The sequence below is a fragment of the Protopterus annectens genome, chromosome 5.part0, assembly GCF_019279795.1.
Source record: "Protopterus annectens isolate FY-2018-M chromosome 5.part0, PAN1.0, whole genome shotgun sequence".
In the NCBI taxonomy this organism is placed as follows: domain Eukaryota; kingdom Metazoa; phylum Chordata; order Ceratodontiformes; family Protopteridae; genus Protopterus; species Protopterus annectens.
In genome coordinates, this window is record NC_056735.1 from 1,780,793,046 (window position 1) to 1,780,820,133 (window position 27,088).

At 39.1% G+C, this 27,088-nt stretch overlaps 1 protein-coding gene across 2 annotated transcripts in view; it reads right to left on the reverse strand.

Moving 5' to 3' along the window:
- RUBCNL (rubicon like autophagy enhancer) overlaps window positions 1-27,088 on the reverse strand; it is a 1,197,353-nt gene that overhangs the window by 408,417 nt on the left and 761,848 nt on the right. For both annotated transcript variants that reach the window (XM_044071584.1, XM_044071583.1), the window contains exon 9: window positions 4,245-4,357. In XM_044071584.1, coding sequence (XP_043927519.1) covers window positions 4,245-4,357 — 113 coding nt within the window. The remainder of the gene's footprint in view (window positions 1-4,244; window positions 4,358-27,088) is intronic.

Sequence of the window (27,088 nt, forward strand, 5' to 3'; positions counted from 1 at the left end):
AAATTCTTTAACGCAGATAAGTTTCTGGCAGAATTGAAAGCATGTGACTGGTCTCCAATGACTACCCTTGAACTAAACGAAGCAGTGGCCTACTTTAATTCCAACTTTCTACAAATCCTTGACTATCATGCTCCTATTCATTCTACTAGGATAAGGACCAAATCAGCCCCATGGCTTACTAAACAAACTAAACAAAAAATGCTCCTTAGAAATAAAATATGGGCTAAATGGAGAACTACCAAATGTTCATCTGATCACCTACTCTTTAAACAATTAAGAAATGCCACTAAGAAAGATACTCTTGCAGATAAAAAGAATTACTACCTTCACATTCAACAAACTAGCCAGCATTCCTCTCAAAAATTCTGGTCAGGTATTAACAAACTTCTTAAACCAGGACATTCAACTACTCCTATCCCTTCAGGCTTTAATCTCAATAACTCCACTCTGATCCCAGATGCCTTTAACAAGTACTTTATAGAAACCATTCAAACCCTAGCTAATTCATTACCCTCTTCTACTACCTCCTTACCTAAAACCTCTAACACTTCATCCAATGTCTTTAACATACAACCAGTGCCTACATCACTTATTTATAAGCTTATCAAGAAACTTAAACCTTGCACCCCATCAGCTGATCAACTCCCATCAGAATACCTACAAATTGCTGCAAAAGCTATTGACTACCCCATATCCATTCTTATCAATAGGACTATCTCTGAAGGAAAAATACCCACCCTATGGAAAATATCTCACATAATACCTCTGCATAAAGGTGGCTCCTCTATTGAGCTCACAAACTTTCGCCCTATTGCCTTACTATCCCCATTAGCAAAGATTATGGAAAGATGCATACATAAACAAATTCTTAACCACCTTCTACAAAACAAACTTCTAGCCAATAGTCAACATGGTTTTAGACCTTCCCACAGTACTACAACTGCCCTCCTTTCCTTCTCTGATGCCATAAATAATAATAGAAACAACAATCTTTTCTCATCAGCTTTATTTCTAGACCTGTCAAAGGCCTTTGACATGGTTAACCATAATATACTTCTTGACAAACTAAATCTCTATTCACTTGGCTCACATACTCTCCAATGGTTCAGGAGTTACCTCCAACATAGGCAACAAGCAGTGCTTTGGGACAACAACCTATCCTCCTTACTCCCAGTAAACATTGGGGTTCCACAAGGATCAATCCTAGGTCCCCTTCTTTTCTCATTATTTATCAATGACCTTCACTTGAATATACCCCAAGCCATCTGCATTCAATATGCTGATGACTCAACTCTTATTTGTGCTGCCAATAATGTTTCCTCCCTCCAGTCCTCACCCAAACAGTCTTCCATAATGTTGAAAAGTGGTTTATGGAACTCTCCTCCTTCTTAATCCCAAAAAAACAAAACTTCTTCTCTTTACCCCTACACACAAATCACCGACACCTTTCTTCACTATCTCCTCTAACAATGCTACCTGTATTAGTCCAGATATGTCCACTCGCCTATTAGGTGTAACAATTGACAATCATCTTAATTTTGATGACCACATTAACAACACCATTAAATCAGTTAATAAAAAAAATCGGTACCCTCTACAGAATTAAACCCTTTCTTACCCCTTCTGCTAGAAAAACTGTGGCCCAGAGCCACCTGATCTCCACCCTTTTCTATGCCTCTGCTATATATACAAACCTGTCTAAAAACAACATCACCAAACTTTCTACCTGCTACAATAGTATTACTAGATTCATTACTGCTACCCCTTTTAGAACCCACCACTGTATTAACCTCAAGCAACTAGATTGGTTAGAACTCGACAACCACTTACTCTATCAACAATTAATAATCATTCATAAGACCCTCTTTTTCCCAGACGCTACCCCTAGCCTTACAAAACTGATTTCACCTTATAAAAACCTAGCCACACTACGGTCGGCTAATAAACTCCTTGTAGCCTTAACCAAATCAAAGAATAAAGCTGGAGACTCATTATTTTCAAATGCTGTCGGAAAATCTGGAATCAACTACCTCAGGAAATAGCAAACCTAGACTCTACATCCCTTTTCAAGAAACATATCAAAGAACATCTCAAAACTCAATGGCTATGTCCTTGTACTAATCCTGACTGAAATTACTTCTGAATTACTCAACTTCCCCCTTTCATTTACTCCTAACTTTCCCACTATAAAACTAATTTTTATTGTAGACAGACTTATCTTTAGATTGCCTCTAACATCTTTTTTTTCTCTTTCTCTCTAGCACATATTGAATGTTGTTTAGTATCTAACTGTATGTGTTCCTTAGTCCATGACTGTTAAACAACTATTTCTCTGAAAGATTATGGTTCTGCTTTTTTGGCTTTATTATTGTTAAATTCATACAAATGTACAACTTTGTACCTATTTTATGTTGCTTATTATGTTTTATTGTTAATGATTGTTTTAATTCTTGTAATTCTTGTAATTGGAGCTTTTCTCCCCGGGCCTCTACTGAAAACGGATATTTGTCCAGCTAGACTAGCCCGGTCACCAAATGTAAAATAAAAAATAAAAAATAATAAATAAATAATAAATAGTTTCTGGGTCAACAGCAGGGTTTTTGTAAAGAAATTTATGTGAATCTGGAACCCTGTAGTATCTGTCTGGCTCAACAGGTGCAGGGCGTAAAGAGTCAGGAGACAGGCCGGACTCTGAAAATACATCATCTACAATGTCTAAAACAGGGGGGATAGCAAGAGACCTGTGCTGAGGTAGTAAAGGAAAGTCTAAGCCTTTTCTTAGATTCTGAGTAGTCTTGGCTCTCCCAGTGGAAGTGCTCCCTCATGGTATGCAGGGTTTCCCCAAAAAAATAATCCTCAGGAGGAGAGGCTGAAGGGATAGATTCTTCAGCAGCAAAATCCTCATAGGGAGGAAGATAGTATTCCTGTTCAGAAGAGAGTCATAAACTATATCAGGCAGCACAAAATAGGGCTAGAAGTGCATTCAAACAGGGGCTGTGTGTAGAATTACATTTTTAATTCACTAGGAAGACTTCTTACCAATGAAGCAAAAATGCAGACAAATGCAGGCAATGCAAACTTTTTCAGTAGTCCCTCAAACAAATGCAGTCGACAGGATACACGTACAATGAAAAGGAGTTCCACACACCACATGGATTTTATTAGGTTGAGTGGGCTGGGTAAGGCAGGTCTGACATCACAATGTGGGAGGAACACTGGCTCTTCTATACAGCATGCAAATCAGGCGGGGATTACATCACTTTGGGGGAGGAAACATCCCGATAGCTAGAGCAAGAGCAGATGGCAGATGTGACATCATAATTTCAGAGCCAGCTACAGGTTTTTCAAGTTGGTTTGCAAAGTGAAACAAAAACAGTATAGAAAGCTAGGAAGCAGAACAGGCAAAACAGTTGAGTGGGTTATTTTTTAAAGCTGCAAGGGTGATTTTTTTAAGCTTTATCAAAGAACAGGGACTGGAAGAGTCAGCAGGTTGGGGAATCTGCTTTAATATCCTGTTGTTTTCCTTTAATGTCCGCATTTTGTATGGAGCTTTTCTCTCTAGGCCCCCTCTGAAAAGGAACCTTGTGTCCAGTCACACTATCCCAGTAAATAAGTGCTAACAAATAAATAGTTTTGCAGGCATTTTATTTTTATTTCTCTACTTTCTCCCTTGCTATATTACTTTCCAGTTATAAAAATGTATCTCAAGTCTATTTTTTGTTTGACTTGGAAGCCCTTTAAATACATCTCAGATGTTCAAAGGTATATAACCAAACTCTTAAACAGTTAAGTGAGTAAATAGATGATCATCTGAACACATTACATCAAATAATATGCAATAGGTGCAGCACATTATAACAGCAGTCAGTGTTTCTGCAATTGCAGTGCTTTGCTCTGTGGTTTGATTCACAGATGGGATACCTTCTGTGTGAAATCTGCATGTCTTTATTGTTACCTTGTGGATTTTTTCTGTGGCCATCAGTTTCTTCCCACATCCCATATACATGCAAAATAGCTGAAATGATTCTCCCCATTGCCAGTAGGTGTGGGTGTTCTGTGTGTAAGACTGTGAATTTGAATCCAGTGATAGACTGGCATGTTGTCCAGGGCTACTTTCATGCCTTCTGCATTTGTTTTCTAAGACAGACTCTGTCTCCCTGCCAGCCTGAACAGGTATGTCGTATAATATGCTAAACTGATAGCATTACTTAAAGTCAAACAAAAATTCGCAAACTGTTACTTACTTCATTGATGGATGGATATTAAATATAATAATATATCGTGGTGGTGCCCACACTGCAGTTCCTCTCATTCTGGATGTTAACTTGATTGCTAACATGTCATCATTTGGTGTAAACTAGCAGAAACACAAAAGATATATTTTGAGATAATTAGTATTAAAACAAATAAAAAAAATAATTTATTACATTTGTTGGAATGACACATACTCTTTTTTATTACTCTGTACTTCAAAAACTACACAAAACAGTTATACTAATTTGTAAAAATAAATAAATAAGGCAATGCTCTCCAAACAGTGGCAGATCCAGGAATATACAGAAGGGGGTACAGTCTGGCCAGTATACTACTGGGGAGCTTGAAAAGCAGAACGACAAGGGTGGGAGTGATAAGCTGTGCGGGTCTTAATTGAAATGGCACCCTTTGTGAAGAGCTCCATTTCCTCCCACTGTCCATTGCTACCCCCACACATATTCCCTATCTTGGCCTAATCACACCATCCACATTACTTTTTTTTCCACCTTTTTTTTACATTTTGTGAAACACTTCAGCTTTTTCTGTATCATTTCAACACACTGTAATGGGCCAAGGGTATAGTGTAATAACTAAGGTGGAATTAACTGAGTTAAGCAGGGTGAGTTGTCAATGATCTCCGGCACAGTCGACCTTAGGCATAGGCCAATTAGGGGGCCTCCTAGGGTGCCACTCTAGCAGGGGCACTTTTTTAGTATTTATTTGGTGTAGGTAGACCAGGATAGGGGCACTGAGTGGTGTGGTGGGGGGTGCCGTGGAGCCCTTTTGCCTAGGGCACCAGTTGACCTAAGGCCGCTCCTGCTCTCAGGAGCATTTTAGAGTTATCTTTTCCAGCCTTTTGATCCAATGATGGTCTAAACAAAAGCCATGTGTAAGGAAAGAAAGAAGTTACTCCTAACAAAATAGCAGTTCACAACAAAACGAGAAGGTAAATGCTTATGATTACGTGCAACTTGCATCTGGGAATAGAGCTACTCTGCCTGCCTCACCTCCTGAAAATAAGATGGTTACCTTCTATAAAAAAGCAGCATACTTCCTTACTACTAATCCTAAAAAGTAGCCTTGCATATATGCAGCAGGTATTTCACTGCAAGGAAACTGAAAAAAAAAAAAGTGATCACAGTAGTGTATTCTAAATTGTTGCTCCCAAACAGTATACTGCTCAAGACAAGTTACCACTCACACCTCTCAGGTTTGTGAGGAAAGTTAAAAAAAAAATAACCATGATGTCTCCAGCTCCAGTACTAGCTGCAATCACTTTCTGTGCTCACCTCTAAGGTTTCTGATGAAATTTAAAAAATAATAATTACATTGCCTGCAGTCCCAACACACGCTGCCATCACTTTCTGTGCTCACCTCTAAGGTTTCTGATGAAATTTAAAAAATAATAATTACATTGCCTGCAGTCCCAACACATGCTGCCATCACTTTCTGTGCTCACCTCTAAGGTTTCTGATGAAATTTAAAAAATAATAATTGCATTGCCTGCAGTCCCAACACATGCTATAATAGCTTTCTGTGCTCACCTCTGAGGTTTGATTGTGAGGAAAATTAAAGTAATAACCATTTTATCCACAGCCCTCCACACAAACTGCAGTGACTTTTTGTGCGTACCTTTGAGCAGAGCCAGATTTGGACTAGGTGAGGTTCAGTATATGGGCCACTGTTAAGCCTGTGTCAATTTCTACTTATACAATTTGGGGTGTGGAGGCTACCAGGCCCACAGACTTTCAGGGAGTCTGACTATTTTGTTATGTATTTTATGCCTTAGTTTTGAAAGATAATGACTTGCATTTTTTCTATTGCTACTTGGAAGGGTTATGTATATGTCAAACAATAGCATGTACCCCCACAGATCAAAAATAATGATCTCTTTCTCTCTCTCTCTCTCTCTCTCTCTCTCTCTCTCTCTCTCACACACACACACACAAAGATTCTATGAAAAGTCACATCTGTCACAAGATGCCCTGTGTTTCCATACATGCTCAAACATTCTGATACTAGCCACATCTACTGATCTATTGCAAGATGCACACACACACACACACACACACACACACACACACACACACACACACACACACACACACACACACCAAAATAAGAGTCCTGCTGTGTTACATTACTCCTGCCATGACAAATCAGTGGCTGTTGTTAAACAGTCATTACACAACACCAGGGATAAATCACTTTTTTATACAGTCATCAACTACAATCACTTTACTGACATGAAATAATTAGATTCAAAGCCAAAAATAATGGATAGGACAAAGGGCCAAAATCAGAGACCTATTTCAAAGATTGTTGTTATACTCAGTTGCTACAATAACCAGTTTTGTGTTAGCATGCACTTTATGAAGGACATGAAGTCTGAAGCTCAAATGCAATTATTTACTGTCATATTTAACTTTTCTTCTTAATGGTTTACCAGAAAAATATACATTTATAATAGACACTGGATATCAAAAACATTCTTTGGACAGGGCTGGCAATCAATACATGTTTGTTAAAACAGAAGTCAGGAATCTTATATTTTTCTGGTAAGATTCTTATCACTTAAATAAATGAAAAACATACCTGTCTTATCTTGCTGTACATGTGTTTACCTGCCCAGAGAGTGCCCAAATCTTGTTGCATGTCACAAAAAAAAAAAAAGTTGGTAGGACTACCAAGCTGGGGTTGGACTACTTTTACAAGCATTGAAATCCATAATTTAACACATTTTTTTTTTGCAATTTTTTTCTTCATTTCTCAACAAGACAGTCCTCTCATTTTCCCTGTCATGGTGCACTTTCTTAACCTCAATGAAAAACACAATTAGAGGAGCCACTCAGGATCTTATGATGATCAGACCTGAGCATCCTATGATCATAACTGTCTCTTCCAATTTTGTTTCCAGGTGTGATTGTGACGAGTTATACTAGAGACTAAAAAAAAAATCATCATGGCTTGAAATCATTTGGTGGTATGCATTACAATTTTAAACCACAGCAAATCAAGACAGATAAGCTTTTACTTGGGTGTCTGGTTTGTACCACAGGTTAGCACAAAGAAAAGTACATGCCCTTCCACAACCAAAGCATAAATCCACCACTGCAGATGTGGTATTCCGTAGGCTTCACCACATTTACATTTTGTGTTCAATAGTGTGCATTACACCTGCCTAGTTATCCATCACTTTGTTGAACAATGTGTTCTGTGATTTTTTTCAAGCCTCTAGAGGAAGAAATACATTTCTCAGATTTTTAATGTAATATAAGCATCAAATGTCTAAGTCTAAATATCTCGTATTCAAAACATCTTAATACTTAGTTTTGTCATTGCTATTGCCTTTTTTCTTCTGGGTGATTTAACAATATCCTAGTCACCAGCCTGTAAAACCAATGCCTTGCCCCTGCACATCACTAAAAGACAAATTTAAGTAAAGCACAGTTTGTGTTTTAGATCTCTGAAATTTCTCTCAAGACTACATATGATATGTTTTCAGGAGGCCAATTCAGTTTATTATTCGCTCTTTCAAAGAAAGTACATGCTCATGATTCTTGAGCTCAGGCTCCCATACTTTTCAATTTTCGCTGCCTTGTTTTGCTAAAATTGCTGGGTCACAACAGCTCCTCTACCACCCCCCAATAACAATCCTTCTAAATTAAAGGCCATGTTCTGTATGCCCCTACCCCAAAAATCCAACAGCAGCAGGCCCAAATGCTCAAGTTCTCTCTCACAAAATATCTGAGAAGATTGTCAGACTTATGGAAAAACAGCATATTCTTGGTCTTTCCTGTGACAGTGTTTTTTCTGCTGTTGAACGCAGTGTTTTAGTTAAATAGCTGGGTACCACTGAGAAACACCTAAAGGAAAGTGTCAACAGTGAAGAATCCCTGACTTCTGATGCTGCAGACATAAGTAGGGTTCTTCATTCGTTTCAATCACATTAGGTACAGGTACAAGTTTCTCATCTGTAACTTCTCTAGGAATATCAGATGTTTTCTGTAGCACACATGTTGGAATATCCATGCTCCTCATGGAATTTTCTCTCTCTTCTATAGGTTTACAGACTGGGTCAGTCTCTGTGCATCTTGTTCCGATATAATTGACATGCATCCTCAAAGATAGACACAATGACCGCAGTGAAAGATACAGGGATATGAACAGATCTCACTATGCTCGACATTTGCTTACTGCCGTAACTGCTGCTTCTCAAATAAACTTTATCCACAGGTGCAAAACTTCTCAATTCCCTTTATTTATTGTAAAGTTTGTTTCTAATCAAGTATTTTCTCTGGGTTTTTACTTTGGGCATCTTGACATAAGAATTTCTGTGAAACGCAAACTCGCGGTCACATGATGTATAATTCTGTAACAAAACAAGAATCATGACAGTCCTGTTTCCACAGTCTCACATTTCATTTTTTCATACCTTCCTTCAAACTATAGGATCTGTATCATGTTATTGTAAATTGAAAATGTCGAACGTGAAAACAGCGAAAGTGCTGAAAACTCAAAGTTCTGTTTTTGAGATCGCAGTACAGTGAAGATTGTGATATTTGCCCTTTCTTCACTGTAGTGTGATCTCGTAGTTGGAATATATATTTAGTGGGGGGGGGCACAGCCCCCCCCCCCCACAATGCAGAGTTCGAGTTTCTGTATTTATGCTCTTTTGAGTGTTCAACATTTTGCTTCTATGATAATATGATATAGACACAAACTATATACATTCTTTTTTTTCTGCCAGGTCATTATATGAAGAATAAAATGATGCAATAGTTAGATGATACATTCAATTTATTTTTGTAAAGTCTGCAAATTCTACACTGCTGAAACAAGGTTTGTTACTAGATACTACCCTTTCTGAAGTACCACATATTCAAAAAATGTAATGCAAAAAATGTTTTTCCTGTCTTTCAACAGCTACCTACAAAGTCAAAAAAAAAAAGCAGAATTTCAAATCCATCTACTTTATCTACAACATGTAGTCTAAACCCCAACTTTTTAATTCATTCCTAAAGTTGTAAAAGTGAATTCAGTACTGATTTTCTGTTTACTTTATAATCATCACATTTTTACTTGTTTTTCCAAATTCTGCTCCAAACCAGGCTACTACAGACACAACCTCACCAAAGCTTTAATTCAGCACATTCCAAAAAAGGCCTGATGCAACATTTTCAGTATTACAACAAAATGGAGGCTCCCACACTACACAACCATTTCTAACATTTATTAGTAATCTTCTAGAATAATAGGGCACAAACTCTGGAAAAGTTATTTTAGACCATCTTTTCAAAATTTAGTCCAGAACTTGTGAAAAAAGTCAACTTCTGCCACTCTGATGTCTAGTTTGTTCAGTATGCACTAGTGTGTAGTCAATAAGATATAACATCACCACTTGACTAGGTATGTCCATCAGAATTAGCAAGTTACACTTCTGGTCTGTAAAATCCAGGTTTAACATTTGCTGAATACTGACCTCTGTCTGTGATTCATTTTGACATGCTCATGTTTTAGGGACAAATCTCCAAATTGGCTCATCATAACAGTAAATCACAATATTTGGGTTTAAATACCTTGCATAACCTTTGTCCCATCCAGATTTTTCTCAGCTATCGCCTTTCTGTGTGAAGATCAGTGTTGGGCTTGCACCTGTGTAGGTACATACATAAGTAACACAAAAAGGCCAGTAATGACCAATACTGTCTTCAGTTTTTCCAGCAGTGTAAGCACCATGGCCCCCTCCATCACCACAGAAAAAAGTGTAGCTACACAGTAGCTTGCACACACGTACCAAACCCTACCAAGGCCACATTTTTCAAATAAAATACTGTTCTCTTCAATCAGTCCATGTGATGCTGTAAGGTAATGTCTCTTTTCTGAAATACATAAGTAAGCATATATTTTGACAGGTACAGTGTCCAAAATATCATCACAAATACTGTTTATTTTTAGGCTCAGCTCGCTGATCACACGGCAGTGAAATTTGATGAAGTTTTTTTAACAGTTATGTGATTAAGAAGAGGTAATGTTTTAACATCTTAACTAAGAAAAAAGTTAGAGTCTCTCTATAATTACAAAACGAAAGACAGAGGTGAGCCAAGAAAGGATAAAAAGGAGGGAGGTTTAGGTGGCACTACAGTGGCTATAAAATTGGGTGCCCTTGGGAGTGTCCTGGCCCTTGTTGAATGGTCTGTTTTTGATACAGTCCCATGTCAATCAGCGATGGAGCAAACTTCTAAGGTAAAACCAGCTATGGTTGAGAAGTGTACGTGACATAGGATCTTAAGATAATAGTAGGTTACTAGCCTAATAGCCCTGAGACTCTTACAAGCTTAACCAAGAGTTTATCCCCAAAAAAGAAACCTCATTCAGCACCTGTTTCCCCTGTCAATGAGGGACACAAGTGGAAACCCTAGGACAAATTTGTGGCCTCCTATCCACTCATCAAGGTTGCACCTGAAAAGGGTCAGCGACATACTCTGTTTGACGTGTATGGGAAGTCTATTCCAGAGATGGGGCATTCTCTGACAGATAAACCTGTCTCTCCAACAGGTTTTGTTAATGTCACATATTAGATTTAGGCCTTTTGAGTGGGTAATGTGCAAGGATCTAGACTTATTGATATGGAGCATCTCTAGGAGGGCAGGGTCTGAGATTGCATTGTAGACGAGACACAGATCACCTCTGAGCAATCTGTATGATACCGAGCAGAGTGATAGCGCTTTGAGTCTGTCCACATAGGACAGGTGTTGGAGGCCATGGATTCTCTTTGTGAGATATTTCTGTGGCCTTTCCAGCTGGTGCAAGTGTTTGGAGAAGTACATACCAAATGGGGTGTTATATTCAATTATTGGCCTAATGAGGGAGGAGTACAGAGAAGTAATAACCCCCTTTTTTCTGAATGCAATCCCCTTAGTTATGAGATGAACCAAGTAAAAGGCTTTTCTGACCACTGCTGCTACATGATGGTCAAATGTGAGATTGTTGTCAACCTGTGTACCCAGGTCTCTCACCACAGGTTGTGTGCTTAGGGGGTTGCTGTTGTAGTAATCAGTAGGGGCTATGTTTTTGCTGAATGGTATGATAATACTTTTTTGAGTTTAACTTAAGGCCATGACTTTGGCACCAGTCATTTGTTGCTGTGAGACTCTCTTGTAGTATGTTAGCATCATTTGGGGAGTCAATGACAACACTCAACTTACAGTCGTCCACAAATTTGGTCAGCCACAGGCCTTTTGCCTTTGCCTGGACCTCTGAGAAGTAGATGCCAAAGAGTAGGGTCACAGGACAGATCCCTGAAAACACCACTAGTGACAGGTCTGCTGTTGGAGGTAGAGGCACCTATTTTGACTTTGTGGGTCCTATCGGTGAGCCAGCTGGCCACCCACCTGATGAGATAGGGATTTTCGCCAAGTTGTGTTAGCTTTTCAATGATGCCTGAGTGGGGGATTGTGTCAAAGGTTTTGGCCAAGTCAAGGTAAGCCGTATGTACTGACTTTCTCTCATCCAGGCTTTGGTGACAGTCTCAAAAAGTCAACCAGGTTCAACAGGCAAGATCTGCCCTTGATGAATCCAAACTGTGTGGGGTCAAGTGCTTGGAGATTGCCTATGTCCTAGTTTATGAGGTCCATAATAATACGCTCCATGGCTTTATAGATCAGACTTGTCAAGTTAATGGGGTGATAGTTTCCAGGGCAGCAGTGGCACCACCTTTGTGCAAGGGGATGACAATGGCAGTTCTCCACTCTTCTGGAATGAAGCCCATACTTAGGCTGTGGTTGAGTAGGGTGCTCAATGGTGAAGCTAGTTCTTGCTGGAGATGGTGCAGAATGCAGCCTGGGATACTATCAGGTCCCATGGAAGTTGTGTTCTTTCCCTTGGATATGGCCTTTAACACTTGATCTGTGGAGATGTGAGGTGCAGGACAAGTATCGGGGATGTCAAAATGGTCTGTGGGGGGGACAGGGGGTGAAGTTTCAGCTGAACCTATCTGCTAGCAGATTGGCTAAGTCAACATGAATAGTGTAAGTGGTATGGTTAAGTACTAATGCGGAACAAACCTGGGCTTTGCCATGGAGGTTCCTGACATAACTGAAGAAGGCTTTGTGGTTTCCCTTTGTTTTGGAGGCTAGTTTCAATTCATAATTGGCTTTGGAGATTTTCACTAGTGATCTAATTTGCTTGTTGAGTTTAAGGAGGGAGTTTTTCCAATTGGGAATTTGTGCCTTTTTACCCTTGGACAACAGTTTCTTCACTTTGATGTAAAGCCTGTTGACAGATGATGTCCGCCACACAGATTTGTGTTCCTTCAGGCATAGGTTTTAGTTCTGTTGGGTATGGCTGAGTCCATGCAGTTGTACAGGTGCTTGTGTACTGCATTGTAGTGTTCAGAACAGTTGTCTGCATCCTCTGAGGAGGGGGGTGGTGAGAAGCTACTGATACCCTCCCTTAGTTTTTTAGCCTGGTTACAGGTGTGTGTGTGTGTGTGTGTGTGAGTGTGTGTGTGTGTGTGTGTGGGGGGGGGGGGGGGAGATAGAAACTTTGAATGAGGCAGATCGATGATCTGATCTCACCAGGGAAGAACTTACTATGGGAGTATTGCAACAGTCACTCCATATTGGTGAGAACCAAGTCCAGAATGTTATCTCCCCTTGTGGGGGATGAGACAAGCTGGTCTAGTGCATTAGAACTGATGCAGTGAAGGAATCATTGGGTGAGTGCATTAGTGAAGGAATAGTATACCCACATTGCTTCTACCACTGGCATCCCAAAAGGTAGAAAGTTATTTGAGTTTATATGTTGCACCTGGCCCTTCCCATCACTATCTTTTTTTGTTTTCTGCAACCAAACTGGCTACTGTAAAGTATGTACAGCCCTTATTACAACTAAATATTTGCTGCTTAATTTTTATAAATTACCTTGTATATGCTGCATTGGTGAATTGTATATTCCCTACTGGTAATGAAAAGCTGGAAGATCCATCAGTGGTTGTGATGTGTAGCATGTAAATGTGGACTCATTAAACCATCATTTAATTTTGAGTAAGAATAACTAGCACACCATTTCACATTCTGAGTCTGTTTGCCTTTCTTGACCTTTTTTAATTTCTTGCTGTGAAGGTTGTCCCAAATTGTTATTTCTGCAAATTCCTCAGTAAAAGGGATTGTGAGGATTTTCTGAAGATAACTTGTAATTTAGGGCAGCATGTAAGATCGAAGGTACAGTGGTGCATTGTACCTATGACTACTGTACTCTGATTTTCAATGAACACAGAATATTCAAACTAGGTGTGAAAAAATGTAAAAAAAAAAAATGGGTTAGACAGCCCTGCTCATATTTCTATGTTCAGTGCAAGTTTGGAAGGCAGAAGCTTTTTTAATATAAAAGAAGTCTCAATGTCTGCATGTGTATATATCAAGGATGAGACCCTTGACTCAGAAAGAAAATGCACACACTCCTAGGATACACCCTAGCGTTTGTCAAGAGGAAGAAAAAACACAAAGGTGTTCCATGGACACCAATACATGAATTTCTACTACTACCTACCCACCTGCATAGCAGGAGCTAGGAATCATTCTCACTCTCTGAGTCATTTACAGCATTAGTTGATCTTCAGAATGATGACACTTTGGTAAGAAAAACACATTTTATTAATCCTGACCTTCCTATTAAGGATCTATATAAGTTTTCGCATGACCAGGACGGGGCAGCATTGATTTAAGCTGTTAATATTACTGTGGGAACTCCCCCAACCTGAACTAGTGTTGCTGTACCAGTGTAGTCTTCATCTGGTGAAACTGCCTTTGTGCCTTTTTTATTTTATAAATTGCTCCCTTTGTTTGGCACCTAGAAGGTATACAGGGAGACAGTTTCTGATCACTCTACCTCTTTTCTTACTGGGGTAAAGTGGGCTATATCAAGACGATGCTGATCTGTAGTAATTCTACTAGCTGTCACCTTAATGGTGCTACTGCAAGGACTTGCATCTGTTATATTTGAAGCTGCATTGCTTAGATTCCACAAAATTTAATTTGCAATATGTTAAGGAAAGTTTGTTACTGTTAATAAAGCTTATTTGGGGTTAAACCTTTCTGCACACATAGTAGCTGACTTATTCCTGCTCTGGAGGAGTTTTTTTTCAGTATGTTGGAGCCCCTATCCTAAATATGCTTTGTTTCTCTTTAAAACTATCAGTAGAGAATTGTTTATATTCATCCCTCCCCATTACTTCAGGAGTCTGCTGAGATATAAATTTTGTTGAAGCTGTTTTTTTAATTAATCTAATTTTCCCATGACTTTCTTCCTCCAGCAGTGTGACCTAGTTCATTGCGATACTAGCTGGGATCATGCACTCCGTGGTTCCCACTTATTGCAGTTGATTATATACCCTGTTCTATCAGGAAGGTCTCCACCTTGCTTGTTTTGGCATTTTTAGCTGCAACCTCCTGTTTTTCTTAAAAGTTAATTCTTTTGGGATCATCCTGCATTGTGTGTGTGTGTGTGTGTTTGTGTGTGTATACATTTACACGCATTCTCTCATTTAAGCAGCTCTATTCATATTTTTATAAAAGGAAACATTTTTTTAAAGTTTAAAGGTCACTTGTTAAATACTTTAAATACATCAGTTCATTGGTTCATAAGTGTTTACTAGGCTAATGACCACAAGGGCCTTTTTAAGCTTAGCCATGAAATAATGAATCTTTTAACAGGCTTATTTAGGAAGTTACAGGATTCACCTGACTGCCATGTTGTAGGCAATTACATTGCTTATAAAGTTTGTCATCTTTTGGTTGGTTATCATGCAACCTGGTAGCTTCATAAATTTCCTTTTTTATTGCTGATATCAATTGGGAACAAATAGCTGCATGTTATTGGTATCACCTAGTTAATAATGATTTGCTTATAGAATAATTGTATTGATGTGGTACTGTGATTTAATATTACTTATCATGGCTATTTATTAAAATAATACTCAACAATGAAAGTGTCAGATCTTGAGAATGTGGAACAGTCTAGAACATGGAATTTTGAATATTCCAAAATGAGGACTGTTCCTCGCAGTGAGGTACAGTTGAGAGTTATGCTTCCTCTCATTCCCAAACAGGCAGATAGTTTTGGTGACCAGCTGTGATCACCAAATGTAGTAAGAAATCCACCCATTGAAATGGATGCTGCTGCAAAGAGCTAAACATACTACTATAGGGAGACATAGCTTTCAAATATCCCTAATTTTGCAGAATGGCAGTGATTTTGCCTCAGTTTTTATTCTGTCCCTGATTTTTGGTAAATTACTGAAGATCACAATCAAGTTAATTATGCCAGATATGAGTTTCATACTTCTTGTTAATTAAAAAAACTGTTGTTCTATTAACTTTACAAGTGAATTACATTATATTTAAAATCTCTTCCTGATTTTAGGTTTTGCACACTCCACCAATATTTCTGCCCACATCCAGAATTCTTGAGCAAAGAAGTTGAGTGGTATGCAAAGAACCACACCTCTCAGATATCCATGATTTTGTAAAATGTCTCTCATTTTGTCTCATTTTTTTTACCTGTCCCTGACTTTTTAATAAATCACTTAAGATTACAGACAAGTCAGTAATGCTAAGCATTACAATTTCATACTTATTGTTCTGAAAGTGCATGTTGATGCAAAACCCATTGTTTTGTTAACCTTTTAAGTGAATTACCATAATATTTATGACTTTTATGTGTCCCCCCCCCAATTATGTTTAGCTTTGTCAAGAATTCTTGAGCAAATAGGTTGATAGGTATGCATGGAAACATACCTTTATTTATTTTATTTATTTATTTTACATTTGTTGACCGAGCTAGTCTAACTGGATATATATCCATTTTCAGTAGAGGCCCGGGGACCCAGGGAGAAAAGTTCCAAGACATGATAAAAGACAAATACAAGTACAAACAACAAAAAGTAAATTTTGTAATAAAAAATAGCAAATATAATACAAATATAATAAAAATAATCAAACAACGGTAACGTGTAGTAAAGCATAGAGGCTAGCTCAGGGTGTGCAAAGAGGGCAAGAAACATAAACAGTGCAAATTGAAGGTACAGGGTCATCATACAGGTAAAGTCAATAGTAGAGAAAGGAAGTTAGTTGTGTAGTGATGTTACTAAGAATTTACTTGAAAAAAAGGTATGTAAAGAGGAGCGAAATAGTGTAAAAAAGGGAGACATGAGAAAAATATAATAATAAGGAAAATGTAACAGTGGATAGTAAGCACAGGATAGACAAGCTCAAGTTTATCTAGCATATCAAGTATAAGTATACCTCACAACTGTCTGCGATTTTTGCGTACTGTCTCTGATTTTGCCTTATATTTTTGCCCTGTCTCTGATTCTCTGGTAAATCACTGAAAATTACAGGCAAATCAGTAATGCTAGATGTGACATCCCCACTCCGGGCCAGTAATCAAGGAGCCTGAATCCTTACCACTGTTCACTTGGAATACAAATGGATGCACTCAGTATTTCCAGATGCAGACCTCATCAAGCGCAGTTTCCCATAAGAGCACACAGGAACTTGCTCAGTCCAGGGGCTGGTTCCTCTCTTTCTCTTTCCAGACTTCCAATAAGACTCCCCACTGACACAGCGTTAGGGTTGAGTCCTTAGCCAGGTCCCAAGCCACGTCCTCCAGCACTCTCCCTTTGTGAAACCAATGCCTTCTGTCCCTGCTCCAGGCAGTTGGCATACACACTCTTTGACATCTGATTTGCACAAACACACACCTGGGAAAGGCTGGCGCAGATTCAAAATTGTAGCTTGCTACAGACCCTCCACCATGCCCCAGGATTCCCACTCCTCATTTCTTGATACACTGAAAAGTATTAGGGTACAACTGAACACCCTAACAATGGGCGATTTCAACTGCCCCACCATTAGCTAGGAAAACTAATCATGTACCAACTCTTTTGCTCAACGTTTTCTGGAATTCATAAATTCCAACGCCTTGGATCAACTTATTCACACCCCCACCAGGGGCAGCAATATCCTAGACCTGGTCATTACCAACATGGGCAACTGGTGTTCCACACCAGAGGTCAATTCCTCATTGGTCAGATCCAACCACAAGCTAATCACCCTAGACATTCACATCCCACCTCCCACCCCCAATTAGGGAAACCACCGTAAAAAAAGTCTCCAAAGCCAACTTCACACTTCTTAAGACAGATGTGGCAAACTTCATGACACCCATGCAGATGGATAATAGAGGTACAACTGCTGAATCCTACACAAATGCACTTTATAAGCACTTACACGAGTGCATGGATCATGCTATCCCTAATAGAACCGAAATGCTATCCTCCAAAAAAAGGAAGCCAATCTGGTGGTCCTCTGCCATAAACAAACTTTACAACAGAAGAAAGAAACTGTTGCAAAAAAGAGTAAAATCCCATGACTGGAGGAACTCCCTGGTCAACCTCAGTAAGAAGCTGAGATCCCTCATAAAATCCTCCAAAGCTAGTTACGAAAACAAAATTGCCACTCTAAAGACAACCACAAAACATTCTATAGCTATGTCAAGAATCTCAATGGCAACACTCAGATCTGCTCTGAGTTACAGCACAATGGCACTAAATATACAAAACCAACTGGTATTGACAACATCCTGGCAGATAGGTGCAGTGCTAACTTTACCCCCCTCTCACCCCCTAGGGGGCCCATCTCTATACCGGAAGAATGCAAAGTTCCTGTAAATCGTGGCTGCACAGGTAAAAAAAACACTCTCCAAAGCCAAGAACACAGCATCCATGGGACCTGACAACATCCCAGGCTGCGTTCTACAGGAACTACAAAATAAACTGGCACCCTACCTAAGTACCATGTTCAATCATAGCCTCACCTTAGACTTTGTGCCCACTGAATGGCGCACTGCAACGGTTATCCCACTCCACAAAGGGGGAGCCACGACGGACCCTAGGAACTACCACCCCAGTAGCCTGATGAGCCTGGTCTGCAAGGCCATGGAGCGTATCATCATGGAACTCCTAAACAAAGACATTGGTAATCTCCAAACTCTGGACCCTGCCCAGTTCGGGTTTGTAAAAGGCAGATCATGTCTCCTAAACCTGAATGACTTATTTGAAGCAGTCACCAAAGCCATAGATGAGGGTAAGGTGGTTCACACAACTTATCTAGATTTCGCCAAGGCTTTCGACACCATCCCCAACTATGGGATTATAGATAAGCTCACTAAACTAGGTATAAATCTCTATGTCACAAGATGGGTTGCCAAATGGCTCATGGACAAAACCCACACTGTGAAAGTAGCAGACTCCAAATCCGACTTCAGACCAGTGACAAGTGGAGTACCACAGGTTTCAGTCCTGGGTCCTCTCCTGTTTGGTATCTACTTTTCTGAAGTACAGGCTAACACAGAAGGTCGTTGGCTAACAAAGTTTGCAGATGATTTCAAACCAGGAGCCATAACCAAAACTCCTAACGATGTGGACATACTACAAAAGGGCCTCACTGAGACAGATGCCTGGTGTCAAAGCCATGGCCTGAAGCTCAATGCCAAAAAGTGTATTGTCATCCCCTTTGGTAAAAACTCTGTACCCATGAACTACCACATAACTGGTAGTCTACTTAATGCCGAAAGTGTGATAAGAGACCTTGGAACACAGGTGGACAGTAGTCTCTCCTTTGATAATCACATTGCCACAGTGGTCAGGAAATCCTTCTACATGGCTCACCTCATCACAAAAGGTTTCTCATCCAGAAAAAAAGAGGTCATTGTTCCCCTCTACTCATCACTCATTAGACCCATTATAGAGTACAATGCCCCTTTTGGTATGTACCTCACAAGACATCTACAACAACTGGAAAGGCCACAGAAATACCTCACAAAGAGAATTACTGGCCTCAAACAGATGCCCTGCACAGACCGTCTCAAAAAATTCCAGCTTTACTCCGTCGCATATCGCCTACTCAGAGGCGATCTCTGCCAAACATACAAAGCTATGTCAAACCCAGAGCTGTTGGACATGCTCCACTTAAAGAAATCCCAATCCCTCTGAGCTAAACACTCTAGGGACCAAAACCTTGTCACCACAATAAACAGAACATGATGGACGGATAGATTCCTGTCCCAGAGACTTCCCATACTCTGGAACCGACTACCTGTGTCAAACAGAGCTCCTCATTAGCACTCTTCAAGAAAAATCTTGATGATTGGATGGGAAATAGGAAATTCATTCCAGGGATCACTTCTGTGGCTCTGCTCAACAGGGGCACAGGAAAATAATTTTCCTGGTTGGCAAAAGCCAGGGTACCTTTTTGGCTAGGCTTATACAGGCCCTAGGGCTAATAGCCTAGTACATACCTATGAACCTGCTGTGCCCCCTTCTGCCCAGACTATAAGGTAGTTAACACTGCCACCAGAACCCCTGCCAGCTACTTTAAGGCTCTTACAAGGGTACCCAATTATACTGAGGGGAATTAATATTAATACATCAAATCAAATCAAAACTTAAATATTTTCTAAAAGAGGACCAGCCAGGATGAAAAATTTAAACATATTTAACAATAAATAATAAAAAGAACATGAAAATACTAAATATCTAGTTACAGTAAACAGAAGAGTTTCAGTCACAGGAGATATTAAAAATAACACCAATGGAAAGTTTCACGGAGTTATAGAAAAACAGAATTTAGCTAGTTTCACTATCAAAAAAAAAAAAAAAATTGGCCCTAGGCGTGAGTGCGTGCGTGTGTGTGCCTTCTGTGGAAGGTTGGGTGCCAGACTGGCAACTCGACACCATAAAACCTCCACTGCCAATCATGAGCGGACAAGGTGATCTGCTGTGGCTATCCCTAACCGGGAAAAGCCGAAAGAGAGAGAGAGATAGTTTCACTATCTACTCCTGATTGACTAAAAGAATTATTGTTCCTACTTGCTGTATAGAGCAAAGCAAAATAATGTGGGTGACGGTCTTTCTAGTCTGGTTTCCAAGAACAGACTGCCCCTGAGACTTCAGTATCCTCTAATATTAAAAATTATTTCTGTACAAGATGACATCACATACATCTGCTCATCTGACTCTTGTTTCTCACACTATCGTCCATCACTAGAAGCTACTAGGGTTTAGCACCTATGTGCTACAATATACACTAGACCTTTAGCTAAGTTTTATTAAAGCATCTGGAAGGCATAAAACAATGAAACAATTCCACTCTTCCTACAGGAGTTATAACCTATTCTCTAGCACAGACATTGCATTTCTGGCTCCCTTCAAAACTGTGGGTTAACATCTTTATGGTTTAACCCATAAAGTAATTTAATATCAACAATATTTTTTTTCAAAATCAGGTGGATTAACTTCTTCTCTTACAGAATATTCTGTTGTATACATTTAAACAGTTACAACAATGCATATACATTTCTTTTCCTTCCAGCAGGGTGTACTGTTGATACATTTTAACACAAGCAAACCTCAAAAATACATATGCAGCACAAACATCTGTACAAATCAATTTTATATATACATGATGTATAATTATTTACAAAATTCCAGCTAGCTATGCTGGCAGATGTTACATATCCACTACCCCACTTTTCCTGGCATGGCTTGCAGTACCTCCTATCATCACACTAGACATTATAATTTCAATACTTCTTATTGTTCAGAAAATGCATGTTAATGCAAAACCTGTTGTTCTATTAACATTGAAAGCAAACTTGAGAAATATTTAAAACATATTCCTGATTTTTGTCCCATCCCACATTATTTTTTCTATGTCCAGAATTTGGGAGGCATGCAGGGACCCCATCGTCCAACACAACCATCGATCATGGTAAAAGTAAACTTAAAACTTATATATATATATATATATATATATATACGTATATATATATATATATATATATATATACATATATATTCTACTGTGGCAGCATCTACTGTTACCACTGCCTAAAGTTTTTCTTTTTTTGCTTCTTCCTTCAATTTAAGATTAAAAAAAAACATACATGCAAAGGGAAAATATCCCTGAAGATTCATGTTCTACAGTTCCTGGCAACCTCTAGTCATATGACTAGTTAACTAGAGATTATGGCTACAAACTGCAAATACTTAGACTGGACAGTTTTCAGTAGTCTCTATGGTCAAGGTAATTCATGACTAGAAAACGCCAAGTCAGAAGTCACTGACAGCTGACCACAGCTATTTAGACTGCAAAGTAATAGTGCATTTGTTAGCCATATTACTATGATCACAGAACAAAAATCTTTGCATTTTTACTGGGACATTTACTGAGGCACAGTATTTCACAGCTGGAGCATGTACACCAGTATGTGGCTCTACTTGTGGATGGTATAAATGCCATTATAAGTCTGTCAAATGAGACTCTTGCAGCCCTTAACCAAGTCAATTTACATACTGCAGCTCTAAATTGTCCATGGAACTCAGATGTGGTATCTGAGTCTGGATTAACAGCCACACTTGCATCTCACTTTAAAGTTATATCACCCTGTAACACATCTATTTTACATCCCCAAACTTCCTTGTATACTTTACAGGTGGGGCTGGTAAAAGATAGAGATATAAATATGTGGCCACTCTGGTGGCATACAGGGATAAAACCCATACATCACAAGATGGGTTGCAAACTGGCTGAGTGACAGAACCCACAGGGTCAGAGTTGCTGGCGCCATGTCAGACTCAAAGCCTGTCACAAGTGGTGTACCACAGGGCTCAGTCCTGGGCCCACTCTTGTTTGGCATCTACTTTTCCGAAGTACAAGCAAACACAGGAGGGTTATGGCTGACAAAGTTTGCAGATGACTGCAAACTGGGCGCCATAGTAGAAAACACATCTGACACAGATATCCTTCAGAAGGGTCTCACAGAAATGGATAACTGGTGCCAGAGCCATGGCCTAAAGTTAAATGCCAAAAAATGCATAGTCATACCCTTCGGGAAAAACAAGGTTACCCCTAGCTACCAAATAGGTGGCAATCCACTGAGCACAGAAGAAGTTATCAGAGACCTGGGGACCCAGGTTGATAGTAGTCTGTCATTCGACACCCATGTAGCTAAAGTAGTTAGGAAGACCTTCTACATTGCCCACCTTATCATGAAGGGATTCTCATCTAGATCAAGGGAGGTCATAGTCTCCCTATACTCATCACTCATCAGACCAATGATTGAGTACAATGCCCCATTCGGAATGTATCTGACCCGACACTTGCAGCAGCTGGAGAGGCCACAAAGTTCCTCACAAAAGGATAAAGGGTCTCAAACATCTGTCCTATGCTGCCCGACTGAAAGAACTCCAGCTCTATTCAGTCGCCACCGCTTGCTCAGAGGTGACCTTTGCCAAACATACAAGGCCATGTCAAACCCAGATTTGATGAATATGCTTCACCTCAAAAATCTAGATCCGTCAGAGCCACAAGGGCGGAGACTTAAACCTCGACATGGCTATTAATAGGACGTGCTGGAGGGATAGATTCATCACCCAAAGACTCCCTATGCTGTGGAATAAAATCCCGGTATATGTGAGGCAGAGCACCTCGCTGGCCTTGTTCAAGAGAAATCTTGACCAATGGATGGGAGATCGCAGATATACCCCAGGGATTACCTCAGTGTCACTGCTCAACAGAGGCACAGCAAAATAATGGGTATAGTTCCCCATACTAAAGGGGTGGCGTAAGCCACAAAACTATGGGCTAGGCTTGTAAATGCCCTCGGGCAGATAGCCTAGTATGAACCTATGAACCTATGAACCTATGAACAGTGGTGCAGTCAACCCAGGTTTGATTCATGGCTCAGGTGACTGGCAGAGTGATAGACGGATGGAAGTGTCCATTCTTGGTGGGACAGCATTCATTAATGGTGAACCTTTGGAGTAGGTTTTTCTAAAGAGTAATTGCCCTTGAATAAATCAACAAATGTGGGAGGCATGGCAAGGAATGGGTAGGGTATCTAAAAGAGCCCCCTAGGAAGGAAGTGGAGACAAGATGGAAGACCTGGCATAGACATGAGGTACTTGGGGGGGTCAGGCCAGTGAAAATGACATCCCAAGGGGGGACCACAAAATCAGATAATAATGTGTAAGTCTTTAATCTCTGCATAAAATTATATGCTGGAGAGTGAGAGATCATTTCTAAAGAAGAACAGGTAATCTGGATATAAAATAATCATTTTAAGTTAAACATAGGAAGTAAATAAATCCTATGAATACTAAGAAACCAAGGCCCTGTCCTAATGGTAGTGCAGTTCTGTACATATTGCCTTATAAATTTTGACTGTAAAGGGTGAATGTTGCCTTGTGAATTTTGAACTTAGAAAGGTTCTGTTGTTTAGATAATCTGTTGTCTTATGACAGACAATCATGAGGATGACAAATATTTATTTATTTATTTATTTTACATTTGTTTACTTGGAAAGTCCGACTAGGATAAGACACATTTTCAGTGGAGGCCCAGGGAGAATGCAGAGATTATACAAAAACTTATACAAGAAATCATATAAAAAATATATATACAAGATATACAGTACACCAGAAGTTACGTTCTATGCTATTATAGCTGACATTTGTGTTATACAATCATCTGATATAATTCCTTACTATAGTGTAGACGTTGTAGTTTCTCAAAGTAGATTGAGGAAAGGATTACACGGGGGAAATTGGGTAGAAAAAGAGGAGGTTAGAGATTATCTAGACATGAGATAGGGTATAGATTATGAGGTGGTCAGGGAAGAAAAAGTATGACCAGAAGCTATTAAAACTAGTTATCCTGGAGTAGTACAGGAACAATTAAGTGGAAGTGCAGATGATTTATGAAAAGTAAGTGACTGAAAGTATCAGAGGCTGTTTTTTTTAGATAAAAAACTGTTCAAGTTAATTTACCTTAGTCTGTTGGTGGTAGTAATGGAAGGATTTTTATGGGTATCAGTAGCCTGGTTATGAAAGGTTAGAAAATATCTAGAAAATAATAACAAAGATTATCTATACGCATAGATCTAGATCAAGAGAAGTCAAGTGTATCATTCTGAAGGACATGCTGGACACCCTATTAAGACAGAACATTTGAGTCATTACACCTGAATCAATCTGGCAGCGCAAAGAACTGAGGCTCTGACTCTGAGATGGTAACGAGCTGCTTCCTATAGTGAGGAGTACAGGGTTTGACTCTTTCTATCTCCATTTAACTGCTGTGTAACTCTGAGCAAGTCATATAACTAAACAGTACACCCACATTGTTCCAGAAAAGGGGCACTTTTCCAGTGGGTTCATCTGCTTAACAAACAGATTAAAATAAAATTTAAAAAATCACTAGCAATTTACATTCTGTAGTCTCTGAGGGTCCTGATATATTTTTATGAGAAAGTTACTGTAATACTTCATCTGGTTACATGACTGCATTTTTATGAAGAAAGGAACACTTCACATACTTCTTTTTTTTTTGTTTTTGTGTGCCGCACCAGCTAGATACTGTGCTCATATTGTGCCCGAGCAGGAAAAATAACCTGGAGCTGTGACTACTCTAAACCCTACTTACTGGAAACAGCAACTCAGAAACTCATAAAAAATGTATGAAATGACTACAGAGGACAACCAAATACTGCATGCTGTAATCCAGAAACATACAAATAGAAACTGTGGTTGAAACTGACACAGACAGTTGGGACACAGTAAACAAATATTTCAGGGGAGAAAAAATGCTGTGAATCAAGGCATGCCATGATTCTAGAGGACATCATGGTGTAAATGTAGAAAAGATGCCAGGAGAAAGGCTCTGAGCTTTTACTGGGCTGCTTCTTTTTTTCTTTTCAGTAAGGTAATAGGAATTTTTCACAATCTTTTGCAGGATGAACTGTTGGTTAAACAATGGCAGAGTTCAAAGGTGCTTGGGATAGATACAAGGAAACTGTGCCATTAAGGTAAAGTTCACACTGCATATTAGTCAGGGCATAAGGTAACAAATTAAGTCTATGTAAAACATCCAGACACGTTAAATCCAGTAGCTGTTATTGACAATGTTATTCTCAATTTCGGACTTTTAGTGTTTCAAGATCTACCATAAATTATTGCTCAAAAGTTTCTGAATACTGTATGAAACATATACATTTGTAAACCATTAGTGGTCTTTGTACATCTAGCTGTTTGCAAATATTAACCTAAATTCCACATGCAAAAACAAATAAATATGACAGAGTAAGTTCATGGAAAATCTGCATGCATGTGAGAAGGGCAGCCATTTCTTTCAGTTTGGGTTGTCCATTCGATGTTCTTCACTTTTCAGTACCATGGCAGTCTGCTACAGCTTCCACCTGTTTTTCAAAAATCCACTGACTAAAATATATCTGCATCTCACTGATTAAAGCTAATTACATTTCTACTACAAAATGATTTTAAATGCGCCCATGATGGGCACAAGTATGTTAACTACAATATTAGTTTATGCATTACCTGTATTACAAAAGGAAAGAATTAGACTACAAATTAATCTTCTTTTACCTGGACAGGAAAGGTGCTGGCTACTGCTCTAATGGAAAGGGTCATATAAATACACAGTTTTGCGGTACTAAAAAAGCTATACTCTTACTACTGTGCACAAGAGAGATGTTAAGGCATGTGTATTACTGTGTGCACCATACATTACACTAGTGCATACTCTTGATATGTTCATGTATTACGGTGTGCACCATACGTTACACTAGTGCATACTCTTGACATATCCATATATTACTGTGTGCACCACACATTACATTAGTGCATACTCTTGACATGTTCGTGTATTACTGTGTGTACCATACATTATACTAGGCCATACTCTTGACATGTTTGTGCATTACTGTGTACACCATATGTTACACTAGTGCATACTCTTGACATGTTCTGCCCTCTGTGTACTTCTACTCAGTATATATTTGTAAGAGTTTGTTCCCTTGTTAAATTACATTAGAATAAGTTTGCTTCAGACTATTTATAACTTAAACATTAACTGCTACACTCAAACGCCTGGCAAGAAACAGCAACAATGTAATAACAGTAAACAACAAAACAGATAATACACAACCTAGACTGTTGGTGGGTCAGCTACACTAGTGTTTACTCTTGACATGTTTGTGTATTACTGTGTGCACGATACATTACACTAGTGCATACTCTTGACATGTTTGTGTATTACTATTATCATATTATTATTATCATATTGTGCTTTAACCTGGTTACCAGTCTCATCTAATACTTAATGCAGTATTCACCATGACTGCAATTTATAGGTCATCTAGGGCAGTAGCAATGCAGTAAAATATCTCTTCTTTCGGTGCAATACATGATACAAATTAATAAATTAACCATAAGGTCCATAGTGCAATACTTAGATGTCTCTTTCTGTGCAAGGATCAATGCAATATCTTAACCAAATATCTGTGCAGTACTAAGTCTCATGCAAGTAAGTGTTCACTTTGAAAAGTGTTAAAATGTTTCTAATTATGTACAGTATTAGTCTGTCTGCCTGCATGTCCGTGATGTAATAGCTAGGTATTTTATGTGTAAATGTCTGTGAAAATAGTCTATATGTTGTCTGCACATTGAGTCTGAAGACACGGAATTTCGTTCAGTTTTTGCACTTGTGTGATTTCTGAATGACAATAAAGTTTACTTTGACTTTTAACTTTATTACTGTGTGTACCATACATTACACTAGTACATACATCTTGGCATGTTCGTGTATTACTGTGTGCACCATACATTACACTAGTGCATATTCTTGCCATGTTCTGCCCTCTTTGTACTTCTACTCAGTGTATCTTTGTAAGAGCTTATTCCCTTGTTAATTACATT